The 22,241-nt window shown below is 40.6% G+C and overlaps 1 protein-coding gene across 1 annotated transcript in view; it reads left to right on the top strand.

Moving 5' to 3' along the window:
* STX6 (syntaxin 6) overlaps positions 1-22,241 on the top strand; it is a 63,552-nt gene that overhangs the window by 26,877 nt on the left and 14,434 nt on the right. The window contains exons 4-6 of the mRNA XM_036754412.1: positions 1,897-1,959; positions 9,393-9,515; positions 10,760-10,866. Coding sequence (XP_036610307.1) covers positions 1,897-1,959; positions 9,393-9,515; positions 10,760-10,866 — 293 coding nt within the window. The remainder of the gene's footprint in view (positions 1-1,896; positions 1,960-9,392; positions 9,516-10,759; positions 10,867-22,241) is intronic.

The following is a 22,241-nucleotide window of genomic DNA, read 5'->3' as shown; positions in this document are numbered from 1 at the left end:
TTTTACTCAAATCAGAATTTCAAAATGTTAGCATCCTTGTATGAGCTGAGATCTAAATTTCATATATCAAATCTAATACTAAATTGTATTCTTTTTGTAATGGAAGTATCATTAACATTTATTAGGCATCTGTCCAATTCAGATTTGTGGATCTCATTCATAAGGGGGTTAGCAGCTTTGGAGACAAAAGTCCTAGCTCTACTTACAACTCATATGACTTGGGGCAGTGACTTTGCCTCTGTCTTCCAGTATCCTCATTTATAAAATTGATGGAATTAGTTTAGATGGTCACTAAGGACTTTTTCATTTTCATATTCTTTAACTCCACAGTTTCTCAAAGATTTGACATGTGAGACTATGCATGTTGATAATAGGAAATATCACCTTTACCTATTTGTCAATGGCTTTTGTTAAAGTTGAGAAGGAAAGGTTTTGCAGTGTAGTGTGTAGCAGAAAGCTGTCTGGGCTAGGAGTCAAACAGCTTAGGTCTGACTTTCCTAGCTTTGCCATAACTAGCCCTGTGATGTTGGGGAAATCATTGAAGCTCTCTGAGTTTCTTGTCCCACCGTCTAATGAGAGGGGGCTGTGCTTGATCATCTCTGGGATCCTTTCCAGTTGTGACATTGTCTGTCTCATAAAGAAATTTAGTGTTATTGCTGGAAAACCTTGGGTTAAGCCAAGAACTATTTTGTCAAGGTATGCTGCACTGTAATTATCAAAAAGACTTTTTTAATTTGGGCCTTAATGACATTACAAATCATGCAATGCAAAATTTTTATTTTAATGGTTGCTTACCTATATATCTTAATAGTCATAGTGTAAACCCTGCTATCGTTTATCAATGTATTTGTTATCCTTTTGGGCAAAGGAAATCGCTTTTTCTATTGGGGTTGACAACTTCTTTATTGTTCGTTGTAAACTTTGCAAAAAAAAAGATAAATGATTGTAGAGCAAAGCTGACATTTTTCGCATAGATTCAAAAAAGGCATGTTGGTTTTAGAATATGTAGTGACATTGTCTTTAATTCCAACCTTCATATTTAGGTGAAACAAAGACTTGGTAGCTGAGCTTTAAAGGAAGCTAGGGACTTGTGAGGCAAAGGTAAGAAGGCAGTGCATTCTAGACATGGGGGACCATTTGTGTGAAAGCATGTAGACTGAAGGTGGAATGGCATGTATGGAGTGCAGCCACTAAGCTAATTTGACTGAATTGGGGCATGAAAAAGAATAATATTCAACAAGACTAGAAAGGTATGGTGGGAGACATATTGAGAAGATTTTGAATCCCTAACTAAGGATTTCCTTTAACCTAAAGGCAATAGGGACCCATTGAAGAATTCTGAGAAGGGGAACAAATATGTACAAAGAAAAACATTTTAATGTTTTAGGTAGGCAGACTTTGCCTGTGGTTGAAAGGTGTATTAACTTTGTTCCATACAAAATCACCCCACACCCCACTCTGGAGAGGGGAGATACTATGTCTTTGTAGAATGGCTCCAAGGGCAGGCTGCATAAAATTGATTTAATAGTAAAGTGACTTCTGCTTCCATAGTTCAGCACACAGGTTTGGATATTCTTAGTGGCAAATGTCATACTTAACATGGTTTTAGCATGTATTTTATTTGTGAAGGTTGTCCATATGGCAAGATGTGATCATTTTTTAAAACTTGTTAACCAAGTTCCCTCTTTTTTTAAGGAATTGCTTTCTCCGTGTATTTATGAAGCCGTAGATTAAAAGCTAGAGTATATTCATCTTTTTTGTTTTGAAAGCAGGTGGTAGGCCTCTTCTATTGGTGAAAAAAATTGTGAATGACCTAAATATCAGACCATAATTTTCAGTTTGAGCTAATAAATTTTTCCTTTTTTCTCCCCTTTTTATATCCTTTTCACTCTACAGGAAATGAAGGATCAGATGTCAAGTTCATCAGTTCAGGCATTAGCTGAAAGAAAAAATAGACAGGTAAGAAAAGGATGATACGTTGTATCCAAAAGTAGCCCAAGGTAGGTGAATTTTAGGTATTCTAAGTCAGAACCTGCTGACTTAATGCAGCTTTTAACGTTTTCTAAGAGTAGATGCATATATGTAAACTAATTCAGCAGTAACTTCTAGAATTCACTGAAAGCTTTATAATCAGACTTCTCCTTTATATTTTGCTATTAAAACTTTTGTGAAGTTTTCATATACTTGTGTTAAATTAAATGGTCTTCCCCATTGAGCACCTTATTAAAAATAGGCATTTCTCATCCCCTCCTTGGAAAATGGGGGACTGAAGGTGTGAATGGTTGCATATACTGTCAGATTGAGGCAACATGTTAGTTTGCTGAACTGCTTCCTACCTGCAAATCCCCGCCTCTCCACACACACACACACACACACACACACACACACACACACTTTTTGTTGTAACAAAACCACAAACACACCTCCATTTTTTTGTTGTAACATGTAACGCATGTATGCGCACACTTTCCACCCCACTTGCTAGGTAGGATGGGTGGTATGTGGTGGGTGGGGTAGGGTGATAAATTCTTAAATGAAGGAGATGAAAAAGCAAAAAATATTAATACAAATGAATAGTTAAACTAAAGTGAGTATTTTGGTATGTAGAAGATAGAACCTTTTTCTAGCTCCGACAAGAATATGGTACCCTTTCATATGCTTTCAGTATGTGACAGATGTACTTTGGAGTTAATTTTTTTGGACAGAGTTATATTATGTTATTGCTATTCCATTTATTATACTATGTTTGTTTCTGTAAATTTTATGTAATACTTTATTTTGCCTAGGGCCAGGAACTACAAATATTAGTGACAAGATATCATTTGATTTAAATGACTTACCTTAAATTTGTCATAAAAGATTATTTCAAAGTAAAATAGTCCTTATAGCAGCTTCTTGATTCTCAAAAGGTTTATTTGAGTCAAATTGGCTCATTAGCCCAATTTATGTAACAGAGTTAGGTATTAAATCCTTACAAAATTGTAACTCATAGGTACTATAGGAACTTGAGGTTCCTTTTATTTTTGAAAAAGCTAATATTGTACTTTAGTGAGAGGAGGTCATTAACCTTTTCAGAACAACCATTTAGATTTTTTATTTAATTCATTTGTTTTGCAGTCCAAAAATCTATTTTTCAAGATAGTTATTATTCTTCATCTCTACCTTAACCTGCCCCAATTTTTCCCTTAAGCTTTGGAGCAACTCTTGAAGCCACTGAATAGCCATAACCAGGCTATTTTTGGAGTTCCTCTTTCATTTTGTTTTTCATTTCAGTCTCATTTTAGAGGAAGTTGAATTACAACATCTGATCCTCATAGTTACGCTTCATTTAAGTTTTGCCTTAATTCGCTTTTTTTTTTTTTTACAAGGTCTTGGTATTCATTGAAAGAGTCACCTTTAGCTTTTAGAGCAATAAGGAAAAATCTGAATCTTCACCATTATACAAGGTTGCATTTTCTTTAGCTCATCTTTGAGCCACCCTTCACTTGTAGCTCTGTAGTCTTGCTTCAGGGAATTGAAAAAAAATGACATTACATATTTTTAAAAAGGTAAACTGCCACTCCATGTTTTTAAGACATGACCGGTGCAGAACTGTATTTTACCTGATGATGTATATTTGTTACAAGCGTTTTGTTTTTCTTTTCCTTTTTTCCAATGTTGGGGTGGAGAGGAGAGAAAATCAACTACTGTTAAATAGTTGATCACTAAAATGAATTTGGAAAAAAATTAATTTAAAAAGATAAACCATCCCTCGAAAACAAAAGTTAAATGAATGGGGTGTAAATCTTAGCATTCATTGACAGTTTGTTGAGGCATCTGGCCCTCATTTTCTGTCACCTTTGAGAGAAAAGTGTAGGGCCAAGGTTGTTTCTGAAAATATTGGGAAGTACCTTCAGTCCTTGCCCTTTTGTGAATGTGCTTTTTCCTACCTCCTCTCTCTCTTTTACTGTTTTGTATCCTCGCTCCTCAGGTGGCTATCACAAGAGCTGTTCCCTGCCTTTGGTACTGCTTTCAGGACAGCCTTGCCATGGATCTATTTTTTTCATTCTCTTTCCTCTAAAAACTTGTCCTGAGCTGTCACATTCATGGAATCTGACAAATTAATTTACACTGAAGAGTTAATTACTAAAAATGATTAAATACCTCAGCCAAGTGATGTCATGAAAAAAAACAAAATGAATCCCAGAAGACCCCAGTCATCTGAGAACACAAATCCACCCACCCACCAGGAGCCCAGCCATCTTCTCTACAATCCCTGTCTCTGCCCCCCACCCCTCCACCCAGAGGGAAGCTGACTACAAAGTTTTATAAACCTTCAACCTCTTCCTGTTAGACTTTTTAATCTTAAAAGTTCCTTAAATCCCAGTAAAAGGAATTATTTGAAAAGAAATGGGCAGAGTTACAGTTAGGTCCAACTTTTGTTGTTTTGTTTTGTTTTTTTTAATGAGTTTCCTGTCCATCAGTGAAGCAGCATCTAAGCTTTAGACTACCCAATAGCCCTCCATGCTCAGAGCCCTCTTAGGTTGTGGTCCTTCCTTCTGACCAGGAACCTGGAACTTGGTGCTCTTGGACTGTTGCCTAGTTCCCCCTGTATCTTTAGCTTTCTCTGAACTTTAATCCAGTGAGACCAAAGCTCTCTTAGTCATTAGCTTCCGTGAATTCTGGCCTTCTGACTGGCCATTTGACCTGGACATTCTACTTTTCCAACTTACGTCTTACTAATTCTCTCTGCTAATCGACAAATATGGACTTGGTTCCAAAATGCTCTTTGAAAATTTCAGCATTCATGCAGGCTAAATGAGGTACTTGTTGCAGAAAATCAAATCCTTCAAACCAAACTGACTCCTGTGGTGTCCAAGATTGCTACCCCTTGGGGACACAACTGATCTGGGCCTGTTCTAGCAGTCCTTTGTGATTCAGCCCTTCTTTAGAGTCCTGAGCTGGTGAATTCTCAGAGAAGTTTGAGAAGAGACCTAGTAGTGTGCCTTAGCTTCAGATCAAAGGGTTTTTCCAATGATTAAATCTAGACATGCTTTTTATTAAGTCTAATAAAGGAGAATGTAGCTTTTTGGGTCACTACTGGTATATTATGGAGTTAAGTCCCTGCTTATACGACTGCCTAACTTCATTGATTAATTCAGTCACACCTTTATCAGTATCCTTCCAGGAAAAACAGCTAATCAGAAGACTCGGTGACTATGTCATTATCTTCTGAATCTTCCTTTTCCCTGTTATGAAATGAGCTAGCACGCATAGTTCTAGAAAGAAATGGAAGAGTCCACCCAAAATGAACAGGCTCCAATTGAATTGTGCTGACCTTAATCACTCTTTGTTTATATATCAAAGACTATATTGAAACTAGGTGTCAAAGTTAGGCTGTTCCAGTGCCCCAGTCCCTACATAGCTCAGGCCCTAATGACTGCAGTGCTGCCCTGTTAGCCCGTAATCAGGGTGCTTGAATCCTCCAGGTACCTTAAGAGATACTTCATCTAAGTTAAGTCTGGTGAGAAATGCCCAGTGTCATCTCTCCAACCTTTCCTTGCATAGGGTGTACTTTGTATAATATTGCCCCAAGCCATTATAATTTTATACTAACCAGATCTGGCTATAATTTGGCAAATTTGTGTCCCAGCATCATTGTGAAGATGATTGGCTGTTTTTTAACATCGCTCCTATGAAATCAGTGTTCCCATCCCATAATAATTTCACTTGATGTCAAGTTTTTATAGAACCAATTCCCGGTGATAGGGAAGGAATTCCTATGCTGTAGGGATCCCAATATAAGCACTTGCCTGTAGAGGAGGGACCCACAATTATCAAATTTTACTGTAAGTTCAGCCATTCATACATATCTATATTTGTCTCTTGTTTTATACCTTCCATGCCTAATTCTGGTATGCCTAGTGGTAGTGTTATGAGATTATGCTTTGGTATCTCAAAAAGAAATTCTGATAACAACTGAAAACAAACATTCTGGTGATTTCCCATACTAGTCTGGTCATGGTTGAAACTGTTGATAGATATTCCTAAATAGATAGTTGTCCTCTGAACTGAACGGGTATTTGCATTTTAACAGTGGACAATACCCAGATCCAGAAGAATAATTCAAAAAGGGGGCAGGGCCAAGATGACAGAGTAGAAGGAAGCTGAGTTAGCTCCCATCCACAGCTCCTCCAGAGCTATAAAGTACACCAGACTGAATACTGATGGAAGAAGCTAGAAAAAGTCACAATAAGTCTTTTGCCTGGCCCATGTTGGCAGAAGAAGACAAAGAAGTTTGCAGACACTGAGGACAATCAAAGCATAAGCACATGGCCTGAGGAACATCCTACCACTTAGGGAGAGACTGCATACCACCACAAAAGGAGGTCCTGGACTCATACTGGGGCACCCCAGCCCTAGACCAGTGTACCACTATGGGGACAAGTACCAGTCCTGGGTTGAAAAGGAAAGGGACCTTTCAAAGCAGTAGCTTTCCCCGGTAGGAAGGCTCCAGGCATTGTACCAAGAAAGTTAATCCAGAAGCCAACAGCAACAGTGTTGTGGCTCAGACTTAAAGCTCGGCAGGGTCTCACCTCCAGCATCTAGCCCAACCTTCAGAGAAATAACCAGGGCAGGAAATTCAGACCAAAGGGGACCCTACAGTTCTTCACTTTGAACCAACAGAGCTTTACCCAGGTCAGGAACATGCAGAACTCAGACCAGGGGAGCAGCAGTCAGACTTTGCCAATCAGACCTCTTTGGGAGTATGATGCTTTGTAAGTCCAAGCCTATGCCTGAGATCCTGCATTAATATAACACTCAATAACCCAAGAAAACAGCAAAACCAGCCCAGGCTGTCCCTGCAGAAGTGTGGCAGAACCCAGCCTTCATACCAAGTCTAAAGTCAAGAAGAACTGGCAAACACAGAAAGGACCCTTTGTTGGTAGCAGGATTGGTCAAGGTACAAATGAAGAAGAGAATGAATCCAAAACATCTACAAGCAGTGTCTCAGAGTAAAATGCATCTTGGACACAAAGTCACACTAGAATTCCGGGAAGAGATGAAGCAAGAGTTTTAAAAGAGAGATAGTTTTTATAAATGGAATGAAAGTGCTTTAGGAAAAAATTTGAAAAGAAAGAGAGCTATGGAAGAAAGAATTGGAAAGAGAATTAACAGTAACAAGAGTTATACATTTCCTAGGCAACAAACTCCCTGAAAATTCAGATGGACCAAATAGAAGCCTATGATTTCATGAAGCAACAAGAAATATTAAAACTGAGTCAGAAGGCTGAGAAAATATTGTGTCTTTAATAGCAAAAACAAATGACTTGTGATACGTGTGCCTATGTTGAATTGCTTGCCTTTTTAGGGAGGGTGAGTGGGAAGGGAGGAGGGTAGAGAATTAAGCAGATGCTCAAAAAAAAAAGTTGGTTTTGCATGCAGCTGGGAAATAAGATATGTAGGGAATGAGGCATAGAAATCTATCCTGCCCTACAAGAAAGTAAGGGGAAAAGGGATGGGGGGGGGGCGGAGTGGGGTGACAGAAGGGAGGTCTGACTAGGGAACAGGGCAACCAGAATATATGCCATTTTGGAGTGGGGGGGAGGGTAGAAATAGGGAGAAAATTTGTAATTCAAAGTCTTGTGGAAATCAATGTTGAAAACTAAAATATTAAATAATATGAAAAAAAATGACCTGGAAGACAGGTCAGGGAGAAAAAAATTTAAGAATCACTAGATTACATGAAGACAGCTAAGAGGGCAGGGGAGAGAGTGCTGGAGCTGGAGTCAGGAAATCTCTTCCTGAGTTCCAATCTGGCCTCAAACACTCTAAGTGTGTGACCCTGGGAAAGTCGTTTAACCCTGTTTGCCTCAGTTTTGTCACCTGTAAAATGAGCTGGAGAAGGAATTGGCAAACCACTCCAATTTCTTTGCCAAGAAAACACTAAACAGGGTCATGAAGAGTCAGGCCTAAAAAACAACTGAACAGCAACAAAGACTCCAGGTCATCTTATTTCAAGAAATCTTAGAAGAAAAATTCCCAGATCTCTTGGAACCAGAAGATAAAATGGAAATAGAAAGAATCCACCAGTCACCTCCTACAAGAAACCCCCAAATGAAAACTGCCAGGAACATCACAGCCAGAATCCAGAGCTCCCAGGTCAAAGAAAAAATAAAGTCTACAGGCAGCCAGAAGGAAAGAATTCAAGAACCAAGGAGCCACAATAAGAATCACATGGGATTTTGCAACTAGCACGATAAAGCAACAAACTCGGAATACAGTATTCTGTAAGACAAAGAATATGGACTTACAGCCAAGAATAACTTCACCAGCAAAACTGAGCATAATATTAAAAGGGGGGGGGATGGCTCTTTAATGAAATAGAAGACTTCCAAGTATTCCTGATTAAAAGACCAGAGCTTCAGAAAAATTTTAAAATTCAAACACAACAATGAAGAGAAGCATTAAAAAAGAAAATACTAATGAGCAATGATAGAGGACTAAACAAGGATAAACAACTTACATTCAGATATGGGGAAATGATACATGTAACCCCATTAGGATTCATAGAAGGAATTAGCCTGGGAGTGCTTCTGTTATGGCTTCCTGATCTTAAGAAAAGAATGGAAACAGAGGAGAAGAGGAATACTAGGGGAGAGGGAAGAAAGGAAAGAAGAATAGAGAAAATTATATAGTTAGGGGTTGCATTAGTAAATTATCTACACAAACAGGGAGAAGATTGAGGGGAGTGGCTGACACTTGAACCTCACTCTCACATGAAGTGTTCAAAAGATTAATTTCACTTAGGCAAATAGGCAGGAAAGAGGAAGAAGTGGGGAGGGAGAATTAGAGTAATTAGGAAAGGATTAGCTCTAAGCAAAACAAACTGAGGAGATACAAAAATATTTATAACTTTTGGGGGGCATGAAGTATAGGAATCTGAGAGTGCACATAAATTGGAGAATGGATGAACAAGTTATGGTATGCAAATAAACTCCTAGTGGAATAACCAACCGGTATTTCAGAAGACTGATGATGAAACAAACAGGCTGCCCACCTCCTGATAGAGAAGTGAAGGATTCAGAATGCAGAATGAGACAAATATTTTTTGGACATGGCCATTGTACAGATTTGATTTGAATGATTCTGCATGTTTCCAAAGGGTTTTGTTTGTCTTATGTTCTCAGTGGGGCTTGGGGGAGTGGTTTGGAGAGAAGGGAAAGGAGGTAGAACTATGCTGACTAAAACAAGTAAAAAAACCACTTCTTATATTGGCAGCAAGCCTGTTGCAGAAGAGAGCTGAAAGTATTTCATTCAAGATGGTTTCAAGAGCACCATGACGTTTTAACAGCTTGGAGATGTACAGTTTTTCTGTTCTGTTTTGATTCCTCTTGACCTTGTTTGCCTAGGCACTGCTAGGAGAAAGTGGTGGTCAGAGTTGGAGTACTGGACCAGATAAGTATGGCCGCCTTGATCGAGAGCTACAACGTGCTAATGCCCACTTCATTGAGGAACAGCAGGCCCAGCAACAGGTATGCAGCGAAAGAGCCTCTAGATTAATTGAGAAAAGGGAAGAATGAAGGATGACAAAATCCCACTTAGCTTCCTCTAATAGCCACCATGTTTGCCATCTTAGTGGCACATGAGCCTCTGACTAGGCCTGTGGTTGATGGCACTGTATAATTGTAGTTAAAGGGTGTAAGGCCTCTTTTAGTGTGCTACTCAGTTTCAAGAGGACTGGGATTGCTTATAGCTCTTTTGAAAAGCAGGCCAGACATCCAGAAATAAGAGACAAGGCTGTGCATTTAAAAAGAAAACCTCCTTCATAACCCCCACTCAGCTACTTGGCTGTTTGTTCATTTAGACAAAGGCACTCTTAGAAAAATTGAGTTCTTGTTTCTTTTATTGAAAAGCTATCCATTGGTACCATTGTGTATTCTAATGATAGACCTTTTAAGGGGGTGGGAAGAGAAAGAAGAGACAAGGAATAAAAGGAGTTGGGCTCACCATATCCATTTTCTTGCTTTCTTCAGTGCAGTTGCATACTTAGAAAAGTCAAGTTTGGATTACACTTACATTTGAAAGATTACTTCCTGATATGTGTTTCATGCACACATAAGCAATAGGGCTTTATTAGTTGCTATTAATGAGTTGGCTTAACCACTTTAGATACTTGATTTACTATTGATAGTCATCAAACTAATAAAAGACAAGTATGGAAAAGATTGTGGTTATAAAATGGAAAAACCAATTAGACCAACAGCCAGGGATGTCATTGCAACTTGTAGGCGTGGTGGCACCAAGAGTTTGTCCCTGAAAAATAGGGGAAACGCTTTGTTTGCACTTGTGACCACACGCAGCTGCTAGAATCTTGCATTTACTCTGCAATATTCCCCCTCATTCTAGCGTTGATTAGGAACATTCTTCTGACTTCTTCCCCAAAGCCCCCATGCTTCAGTGATCCCTCACACTGTCCTTCTGGGTAATACTTAAACTTTACAGCTCCTCATAACTTGCTTCAGCCCACTGATGAAGGTCTCTTTCACTGAGGCTCTGCTGTTTTGTACTCACATAGGGGTAAGCAGGTGATACCGGTAGCTTGACAGGCTAACTTTTCAAGTCATACATTTCTGGGGGAGAGGGATTTGGGCCCCGATCTCTGCTCTTTGCTTCTTAGCTTCATCCAGTTGGCAGAGCAGATAGCAGCTGCTAGAGGACTGGGCTCGGGACCAGGTAAGATAGGTTGTAATGGGTTGAATTGTTTCTTTGGCCCTAGTTGATTGTGGAGCAGCAGGACGAGCAGTTGGAGCTGGTCTCTGGCAGCATTGGGGTGCTGAAGAATATGTCACAGCGTATTGGTGGGGAGCTGGAGGAACAGGCAGTGTGAGTATTGAGAAATAATCCCACTGTAGGGTGAAAAGAGAAGCCATTCTTCAAAGAGATGCGTAAGCAGTGACTGGCAGTTTCATTGCAGATGATGCTAAGAGATACTTTGTTTACGTTAAATTTTTTGCTTAGGAACAGCTGCCGCTAAAATGGAGCTAATGGAAAACTTAAAACATTTAACAGCCAATAAACATTCATCTAATTCCAGCATTTTTAAAAATACCATTAGAAAAAATAGTTGATCCTTCATTATATGCATATACGTAGATATAGAGCCAGAAGGGACCTCACAGATGATCTGGTCCAACCCCTTCATGTTAGAGATGATGAGACTGATGGCCACCCAGAGGCACACAACCGGAAGCCCCTGAAGTGAAATTGTCTCTTGCATTCAGCAGGCATCTCTAAAGCTTCTACTGTCTGCTGGGCAGAAGGCATTAGGTACCGGAAGCAAGAATGAAACAGCCCTTGTCCTCAGAGAGTCTGCATGCTGTTGAGAGAAAACAGAGTGAACCATGAAAGTAAATTCAGAATATATCCAGAGTGATTTCTGAGGGAGGAAGGCAGGCTGGGGGAGGCATTAGCAACCGATGAGACCAGGAAAGGCCTTGTGCTGGAATTGATAATTGTGCTTACCTTTGACCAAAGTGAGAGAGTCTTTAAATTTAAGGTGAGGAGGGAGTGCCTTTCAGTCATGGGGGCATTGGGTATAAAGGTGTGGTGGGAGATGGGAGATGGAATGTTGTATGTGCAAAACATTGAGTAAATAAAAAGAAGCAATGTGTAAAGCCGGTGTGGGAGGGTGGTCGGAGGGGGGCTGAGTGCCATATTTCAAAAGGCTTTAAATATGTCAAACAGGAATTTGTATTTCCTAGAGGCGATCAGAAGCCATCAGAGCTTCTTGAGCAAGGGAGAGATAGTCTCAGAACTGAGCTTTAGGAATAGCTCCCTTTCCTTCTTCCTCTCCCCCATTCCAACTCATGCAGCCAGTTCTTCCCTTCACTCACAGAGATACCTCTTTAGTAGTTCAGACACTTCTCACTTAGCCCTTGTAATACTCTGTTCCCTCCATCAGATACCAAGCACCAGTTTTTTATTGATGTTCTCTTTCTACATCACCTAAATTTTTCCCCCCTTATTCCAGAAAACCATTCTGTGTAACACAATTGTTTCTGAGGAGAGGGAGAAAATCTGCAAAATTGATCAGCACATCAAAAAAGCCTGAAAATATTTTCGATGTTCCACATCCAGGGATTTTCTCACATTTGCAAAGGAGTTGGAGAGAAGTGCCTCGTCACAGCTCTTCCTTGGGGCTGTGGTTGTTCTTTGTGATGCCATAAGTCCCTTTCATTTGCGTTTTGGTTATTGTTAGTTCCTTTTAAATTGTTGTAGTCATTGTGTATATGGTGCTCTTAGCTCTGTATTGGTTCATGTAAGTCTTTCCACATTTCCTTGCTTCTCTTTATCCATAGTCATCATTTCTTAGAGTACAGTTATATTCCATCTGTATTCCATGTAGCACAGTTTTGTCCCCAGTCAATGGGCATCTTCTTTGTTTCCAGTTCTTCGGTACTACAAAAAGTAATGCCACAAGTATTTTGGTATATATGGGGACTTTGTTCTTATCAATGACCTCCTTGGAATATATGCCTAGTAGTGGAATGACTGGGACAAAGGTTATGGATTGGAGTTGCCAGTGATCTCTTAATTGCCAAATTGAATGACTTTTTCTCAACCATTATTCTTCTTGACCTTTCCTGCATCTTTTGACGCTGTCAATCACCTTCTTTTCCTTGTCTATCTTCTCTCTAGGTTTTTGTAACACCGCTCTCTCCTAGTTTTTCTCCAACCTCTCTGATCATTCCTTCTGAGTCTCCTTTCATAGATCTTTATCCAGGTTGTGTCTCCCAAGGTTCTGACCTGGTCCCTTCCTTCTCTCTTCCCTCTTTTTTCTCATTTTTTGAAATTCTTAGTATTTTATTTTTCCCTAGTGATATTTCACCAGTTACCCAAATACTTTATGACATTCTTTTTTTTTTTTTTTTTTTTTTTTTGCTTTTTGGCAGGGCAATCGGGGTTAAGTGACTTGCCCAAGGTCACACAGCTAGTACATATGTCAAGTGTCTGAGGCCGGATTTGAACTCAGGTCCTCCTGACTCCAGGGCCGGTGCTCTACTCACTGCGCCATCTAGCTGCCCCGATGACATTCATTTTTAAAATTTTGAGTTCCGAGTTCTCGCCTCCTCTCTCCCCATCCCTCTCATTGAGAAGGCAAGCAATTCATTATAGGTTATACATGTGTAGTCTTGCAAAACATATTTCCATATCAGTCATGTTGTAAAAGAAAGCAGACCAAAAAATAAAAAAGAAACAAAAACCAAACCTCAAGAAAAATAAAGTTGAAAAAAGTGTTCCTCAGTCTGTATTCAGACACCATCAGTTCTCTGTCTGGGGATGGATAGTATTTTTCATCTCAAGTCCTGCAGAGTTGTCTTGGATCTTTGTATTGCTGAGAATGGCTAAGTCATTCACAGCTGATCGTCTTACAATATTGCTGTTACTTTGTACATAGTACATTTCACTTTGTATCAGCCCATGTAAGTCCAGGTTTTTCTGAGAGCATCCTGCTCATCATTTCTTATAGCACAATAGCATTCCATCACAATCACATGGCACGATTTATTCAGCCCCTCCCAAATTGGTGGGCATCCCCCCAGTTTCTGACTCTCTGCCACCAGAAGGGAGCTGCTATAAATATTTCTGTACATATAGGTCCTTTTCCCCTTTTTTTTTTATTTCTTTTTGAATACGATCTAGTGATGGCACTGCTAGGTCAAAGTCATAGTTTTACAGCCCTTTGGGCATAGCTCCAAATTGTTCTAAAGAATGGTTGAATCAGCTCACAACTCCACCAGCAGTGCATTAATGTCTCATTTTTCCCACATCCCCTCCAACATTTGTCGTTCTCCTTTGCTATCCTATTAGCCAATCATATTAGCCAGGTAGTATTTGTTTAATTTGTTTAATTTGTTTAATTTGCAGTCCTCTAATCAATAGCAATTTAGAGCACCTTCCTATATGACTGTAGATTGCTCTGATTGCTTCATCTAAAAACTGTTCATGTATCTCTTGATCATTTGTCCTGTTTTTATAAATTTGACTCAGTTCTCTATATATTTGAGGAATGAGGCCTTTACCAGAGAAACTCGCTTCAAATTTTTTTCACAGTTATGATTGTTAAATGTATTTCCCTCCTTTGTATTCCCCCCATTTATTCTGTTGTCTCTCTCCTTTCACCTTGTCTATCCTCAGAAGTATTTTGCTTTTGACTTCTGCCTTCCCCAATCTGCCCTCCCTTCTATCACCTCCTCCCCCCTTCTCTTATCCCCTTCCCCTCCTACTTTCCTGTACAGTAAGATAGATTTCTATGCCCAATTGAGTGTGCATGTTATTCCCACTTTTTGCCAGTTCTGTTGAAAGTAAGGTTCACTCACTCCCCCATACCTCCTCCTTCTTCCCCTCCACTGTAAAATCTTTTTCTTGCTTCTTCTATGAGATAATTTACCCTATTCTACCCCTCCCTTTCCCTTTCTCACAGTGCATTTCTCTTTCTCACTCCTTAATTTCATTTTTTAAGATATCATCCCTTCATATACAACTCACACCTGTGCCCTCTGTCTATATATACTTCTAACTACCCTAATAATGAGAAAGTTTTATGAATTACAAGTATCATCTTCCCATGTAGGAATGTAAACAGTGTAACCTTATTAAGTCCCTTATGATTTCCCTTCTCTGTTTACCTTTTTATGCTTCTCTTGAGTCTTGGATTTGAAGGATTATACTCAATTCTGCTGAGTAAGTGATTTCTTGGTTATAATCCTAACTTCTTTGCCCTGTGGAATATCATATTCCAAGTCAAGCCCTCTCATCCTTCACCGTAGAAGCTGCTAAATCTTGTGTTATCCTGACTATGGCTTCATGGTACTTGAATTGTTTCTTTCTGGCCACTTGCGGCATTCTCTGCTTGACCTGGCAGTTCTGGAATTTGGCTAAAATATTCCTGGGAGTTTCTGTTTTGGGATCTCTTTCAGGAAGTAATCAGTGAATTCTTTCAATTTCTATTTTACCCTCTGGTTCTAGACTATGAGGACAGTTTTCCTTGATAATTTCTTAAAAGATTATTTTAAAATTATATCTTCTAGATCTGTTTTCCAGGTCAGTTGTTTTTCCAGTGAGACATTTCACGTTGTCTTCTATTTTTTCATTCTTTTGGTTTTGTTTTATTGTTTCTTGATTTCTTATAAAGTCATTAGCTGCCATTTGCTCCATTCTAATTTTTAAGGAATTATTTTTTTTCAGCTCCTCCTTTTCCATTTGGCCAATTCCACTTTTTAAGGAGCTTTTCCTTCAGTGAATTTTTGTGCTTCTTTTTTGATTTAGCAAATTTTGCTTTTCAAGGCATTATTCTCACTGGCTTTTTGTACCTCTTTTACCACTTGGCCTATTCTGTTTTTAAGGTGTTGTTTTCTTCAGTATTTTTTGTTTTTCCTTTACCAAGCTGTTGACTCATGATTTTCTTGCATCACTCTCATTTCTCTTCCCAATTTTTTTTTTCTACCTCTCTTACTTGATTTTCAGAATCCTTTTTGAGCTCTTCCATGGTCTAAGACCAATTCATATTTTTCTTGGAGGCTTTGGATGTTGAAGCTTTGATTTTATCATCTTCTGCTGAGTGTGTTCCAATCTTCCTTGTCACCATAGTAACTTTCTATGGTCTGGATTTTTTTCTGTTGTTTGACCATTTTTCCAGTCTATTTCTTGACTTTTACCTCTTTGTTAGAGAGTGTATCAGGAGGACAGAGTTTATAATCTCAAAGAGGATCATAAACATGTCTGAAAGGTTCGGAATCGCCGGATAGAAGAAACTCTCAAAGTAGAAGGCAGAAGAATCAAAACATTTATTTAGGCTCCACAGTAACCAACCCATGAACCAGAAGCCCCATTTTGATATGTTGGTCATAATCTTCCAGGCCCAATAAGTACGCCTTGAAAGAGTAACCAGGAGGCTACAGAGAAACATGATTGCGTAAAGCAAAATCATGTTTCCCCCTTGATGGTAATAAGATTACCCACTGGACTGAAGTCTTTGTTCAGCTTCCTCCCGTAGATCAGCTCTGCTGCTGGCAGCTCCTGCCTCAGCTGTGTCTGTTTCTGAAACTGAAGCTGCAACTGAAACTGACGATGTAACGGTCGTAACTGCCTCTGGCTCCAACCGGAAAAGGAAAGAGAGAGAGAGAGAACTCTCCGAGCTGTCCTCTCCCCTCTTATAGGGTCTCTGACATCATTAAGCTCCGCCCAAATGACCAGGGCCGATTGGTTCCTGAGTTGGCTCCTCCCCCTAGGGTAGACCAGGTTCTGGAGCTAACACCTCCCCTCAGTCAGCCCCATGACTCCCCACACAGGAAGCCGTCTGCCTCCCGGCATGCTCCCCGGGCCTCCTGCCCCGGAAGAGCAAGCCACAGTGTCCAGAGGCTCAATGAGGCAAGCTGAGCCATTCAAAGAAAACAAAAGCCATTATGGCTACATTCCACCCCTTGTTATAGGATACATAATCTAATCAGCCATGTATCCTAGAACATACATTGTGATTCAATTACAAAGGAAACTAAAACATATCATTCATTATAAAGCAAAACATATCATTTGGTGACATTCCTAAACATTGGTTTAACGATTCAAATGCGATCCACCCCTAGGTCCCAGCAAGATAATCTCTTCAATCAATCATCCCCAAAATAATTATTAATAATTCAAATGTCCACCCCTAAATCCTTGTATCCATTACATAGGATCAATAATATCATAACAATAAAACAACACAGCAAGGATAACACAAAATAAGTAAACAGAACACTATCATCATTTCCACCCCCCTTGAACGATTGGGGCTCAAAATCTTGGGGTGAGGGGTGAAGGTCTCATTTTCCATAGCTTCTTCATGCTGAAATTGGATGTAGAGATGGCCCTGCCCCCAAAAAGTCCCATTCCAGAGGTCATTTCTTTAACGAGCTGGCAGGAATTCCAAGAATGCTACATGCTTAGGCAGTCACCGGAAAGTGCAGGGTGCTTAAGCCTGAAGGAAACAAAACTAGCAACAAGGTTAGCCAAAACAAAGGACAAAAAGAATAGACAAGTATGGACCACAATTCTTCAAATAAAATCATCTCAAGTTTGGTTGAGATTTCAGTTATGCAAAGATCCAACATCAGAGCCAAACTCAGGTGGGAAATGTTTCTTTTCAAAAGGAACATAATGAGGAAGCCAAGAGGATCCCACCCTAGATATAGACTAAGATTGTCCTCCCAGCCTTTCTCCAGATGTACAAGTTTTCATCCGTTAATCACACAAGGTCACCTTCACTCTGAGTGGCTTGTGGGCTTGCAGGAGCAGTTCTTATTTCCCTATTTCTCGTGTTATCAAGTCCTCTATACATTCTGTATAATTCATTGGTTGGAATTCCATCTATCATTTCAAAACCTACCCCTGCTCTCAATAAAGCAGTAAACATTTCTTTCCTTGTTACTCTCCTTTGGCGCCAAGTTTGCTGGTTATTCACCCTTCTCTCTTGAGGAGATGTATCCCTTCCCCAGTCACCTAAGTCATATAACTGTAAAATCTTATTTATCACTGTTGTAAGACGGCTCCCTACTTCTCCAAGCAATAAATTCAAAATTAGTTGTTTATAAGCAGGGGGAGCTGTCCTAATTATTAAATTCCTATGAGACAGTCCCATTGAATCATTGTAATATTTGTCTGCAGTTCCTGTCATAATGGCAGTCTTCATTACCTCCTCCTTTAGTCTCATGATACAATCTCTAAGTGAATACCAGGGTCTGTGCTCAGTGGGCCACATAGAATCAGTAGCATATCTCTTATTGCATCCCACAGCGGCTAATGCCAACAGAGTAGTCCCGCTATCACCATCTCCTTGCTGATGATGTTCCCTAAAAGCTTGTTGAACTAGAGGATCATGGCTGATACCTATGAATCTCATGCAGTCTGTCCCATCTACTGATATTCCACCGGCCCCTTGATCACTGAGTCTTACCATCCAAGATATCAATGGTTCTCCTATTCTTTGGCTGAATCTACTCAAAATATCTGTGACCTCTTGCGGTGAGAAATCTTCCTGAATTTCCCTTGTAACTGAATCTTCACCTCGGGTTTCTGTCTTCCTCCTTTGTATGGGTCGAGCCCTTGTCTGATCATTTAACCATCTCCTATTCTCTGTGTGAGGCACATCCTGAACCCCAGTAGTGTTTTGTGCCTCAGCCGGCTCTTTCTGGGCTGGGTTGAAATGCACTCTGGGCTTTTTTGGTCTCCTGTTGCTCTTAGCCACATTAATAGAAAAGTTCTTATTTGAGTCAGTTTGGTCTCCTGCTATCTGAGATTCCTCTTCTCCCTGTGGGGTAGGAGTGCCCCCATGTCTTTCACTTAATCTCAATCTTTCGTATACTAGACGGTAGGCTGATAACACTATCCAGCTTTGCCTAGATAGTGATGCCCCTGACTGAATCCCAACTTCTCGTAAACACTTTTCCAAATCCCTAGGATCTCCTCTCCGTAGCCTTGGTTCCCAGTTTTCACAGGGTCCAGCTTTTTTAGCCAATTCTTTTGCTAGGGAGGAATAAAATGGATCCTCCCATCCTGGGATATTTATCTCTTCCTCTGGAATTGTTCTGCTTCTAAATAGAGATCTTATACCTAGCGATCCTGTTCGTGACGCCAAATGTATCAGGAGGACAGAGTTTATAATCTCAAAGAGGATCATAAACATGTCTGAAAGGTTCGGAATCGCCGGATAGAAGAAACTCTCAAAGTAGAAGGCAGAAGAATCAAAACATTTATTTAGGCTCCACAGTAACCAACCCATGAACCAGAAGCCCCATTTTGATATGTTGGTCATAATCTTCCAGGCCCAATAAGTACGCCTTGAAAGAGTAACCAGGAGGCTACAGAGAAACATGATTGCGTAAAGCAAAATCATGTTTCCCCCTTGATGGTAATAAGATTACCCACTGGACTGAAGTCTTTGTTCAGCTTCCTCCCGTAGATCAGCTCTGCTGCTGGCAGCTCCTGCCTCAGCTGTGTCTGTTTCTGAAACTGAAGCTGCAACTGAAACTGACGATGTAACGGTCGTAACTGCCTCTGGCTCCAACCGGAAAAGGAAAGAGAGAGAGAGAGAACTCTCCGAGCTGTCCTCTCCCCTCTTATAGGGTCTCTGACATCATTAAGCTCCGCCCAAATGACCAGGGCCGATTGGTTCCTGAGTTGGCTCCTCCCCCTAGGGTAGACCAGGTTCTGGAGCTAACACCTCCCCTCAGTCAGCCCCATGACTCCCCACACAGGAAGCCGTCTGCCTCCCGGCATGCTCCCCGGGCCTCCTGCCCCGGAAGAGCAAGCCACAGTGTCCAGAGGCTCAATGAGGCAAGCTGAGCCATTCAAAGAAAACAAAAGCCATTATGGCTACAGAGAGGGACTCTGCTTCTACCATGGAGGCTCACTGTATCAAGCTTCAGGAGTTTTGTGCAGCTGTTTTCAGAGATACTTCTAGGGACCTGTAAGTTTTCAGTTCTTCCAAGGTGGTGTAATCTTAGGAGAGGTATGTTTACTACTTTCCTGGCTTGTGCTGTATTTTATGAGTGACCACAAGCACTCTTCTGCCCTGGAACTGTAACAAGAATCCCTGTTCCACTGCACCCACGAGATCAGGTGTGCTAGTGCTCCTCCTCACCCTGGGATTGCCACCCAGGACTTCAACCTAGATCTAAGCATAGGCAAAACAACAAAGTCCTGCCCCATTGCCAGCAAAGAGACCCATGTAATCTCCTTCAGATCAGTTGTTCGGTCCCCTTACCATGTGTGGGCTGGGAGCTCCAGAAGTAGATGCTGCTGCTGCTGATTCAGTAGCTCCCAAGGCCTGCTCCTGGTTTGCTGGGGTCTTATCTGTGCTCCACTGTCACCCAGGTGTGACAGAGCTTTCCTGCTGACCTTGTAAGTTGTCTTTGGCTGGAAAATTATTTCACCTGTCCTTTTCTGAGTTCTTCTGCTCCAGAAATTGTTTTGTGGCATTATTTAAAGGTGTTCAGACAGGTTTGGGGGAGAGGGCAGGCAAGTCACTGCATTTTCTCTACCATCTTGGCTCCACCTCCCCCTTTTCCTTCTTAATTATTTCACAGAGTGATCTCATCAGCTTCTATGGGTTTCATTGATTCCGAGATCTGTTTATCCATCCCTTACCTCTCTCCTGACCTTTAGTCTTGAATTTCCGTATTGGACACCTCAAACTCAACATGTTCAAAATGTGAACTCATCTTCTCTCTCCCTCCCATCTCCCAATTCTCTCTCTCTCTCCTCTCCCTGACTTCCTTATTACTATTGAGGGGACTGCCATTCTCCCCATGACCTGGGCTCACAATCTAGGTATCATATTCAGTTTCTCCCTTTTTCTCACCACCCCCATATCCAATCTGTTTCCATGTCCTTTTGATTTTGCTTTTGTAACTTCTTTCTTCTGAGACACTACTCTGATACAGGCCCTCATTACTTCATGGTAAGTTATTGCAATAATCTGGCCTCCCGCCTCAAGTCTCTCCTTACTCCAGTCCCTCATCCACTCAGCTATCAAATTGATTTTCCTAAAACAAAGGTCTGACCATGTCTCTCCTCCTCCCCCCCACCCCCAATTAAGTCAACTCCAGTGACTCTCTCTTACCTCCTGGATCAAATATAAAATTTTGTTTGACTTTGAAATTCCTTCATAACCTGACCTCTTCCTACCTTTCCATCCTTCTTATATTTGACACACCTCCATATGCTCTTTTAAAAATATTTATTTATTTATTTGCTATTTTCTTCCAATTACATGTAAAAACAATTTCTAACATTTAAAAAAAACTTTTAGTTTCAAATTCTTTTCCTCCTCCCTCCTCTCCCTCCTTCTTGAGAATGCAGGCAATTTGATATAGGTTATACATGCACAGTCATACAAAACTTGTTTCTGTATTAGTCTTGCTATGAAAGAAAACAGACCAAAAAAGAAACACAAGAAAAATAAAGTTAAAAACTAAGCTTTAATCCGCATTCAGATTCTATCGGTTGTTTCTCTGGAGATAGATAGCAATTCCTTCAGAATTGTCTTGGATCATTGTATTGCTGAGAATAATTAAGTCATTCCCTGTTGATATTATACAACATTGCTATTACTGTGTATGATGTTCTGGTTCTGCTCATTTAGCTTTGGATCAGTTTATATTAGTGTGTCTAGGGTTTTCTAAGAGCATCCTGCTTATCATTTCTTACAATACATACCATTCCATCACAGTGTTCCATATACTCTTTGATCTAGTGACATTGGCCTTGCAGTTGCTCATCCAGGACACTCCATTTTTGGATTCCATGCATTTGCTCTGACTGTCCCCTCAGCCCTAGAGTCTTTGTCTCTGCCTCTTTCAAGTCTCAGCTAAAATCTCACATTCTGCAAGCAGCCTCAAGTCGCCATCAGTGCTAGTGACTTGACTCTTTGTATAGCTCCAATTTACCGCATATATATTTTGTTTGTACCTAGTTGTTCACATGTCGTAGAACGTGAAGGAAGACCTTGAGGGGAGGGGTTGTTTTTTCCTTTCCTTGTGTCCTCATCCCTTAGCTCAGAGTCTAGCACAGGGGTGGGGAACCTCAGGTGTGGCCCTTTGACTGAATCCAAACTTCACAGAACAAATCCACTTAATAAAAAGATTTGTTCCGTAAAACTTGGACTCGGTCAAAAGGCTGCACCCAAGGACCTAGAAGGCCACGTGTGGCCTGGAGGCTGCAGGTTCCCCACCCCCAGTGTAGCACTGACTGGGAGGTCAGGTGAGAGATTCGGGCAGGAAAATCATTTCCATAGCAACGATTGAATGCTTGGGAGCTGGTGAAATCGCCAAGTGAAATAATTTAGAAGGAAAATAAAAGAGGGTCAGCACTGGGCCTTGGGTGAAGATCCAGCAAAAGGAGGCTCAGAGGGAGGGATAGTCAGACAGGTTGGAGAACCAGAAGAGAAGCATCCAGAGGAGAGCGTGATCAGCGATATCAGAGGATGCAGAGAACTCGAGAAGTCCAAGGACTGAGAAAAGGGCTTCCGGTTTTAGCCTTCATAGCTCTTCTGCCTAGCATGATGCTGTGCACAAAAAGGCACTTAAAATGTTTCTTTGAAATGAATTTTAAATGACTGTCTTCTGTCTCTTATGCTTCGAGGTGTGACACCTAAGACTGTGTGTTCTTGGACATTGCATACATGCCAAACCCATGACCAGGAAAGTACATTTTAA

This window comes from Trichosurus vulpecula, chromosome 4 (genome assembly GCF_011100635.1).
Source record: "Trichosurus vulpecula isolate mTriVul1 chromosome 4, mTriVul1.pri, whole genome shotgun sequence".
NCBI lineage: Eukaryota > Metazoa > Chordata > Mammalia > Diprotodontia > Phalangeridae > Trichosurus > Trichosurus vulpecula.
The sequence above is the reverse complement of the archived record's forward strand: the minus strand, read 5'-3'. Positions and strand labels throughout refer to the sequence as shown.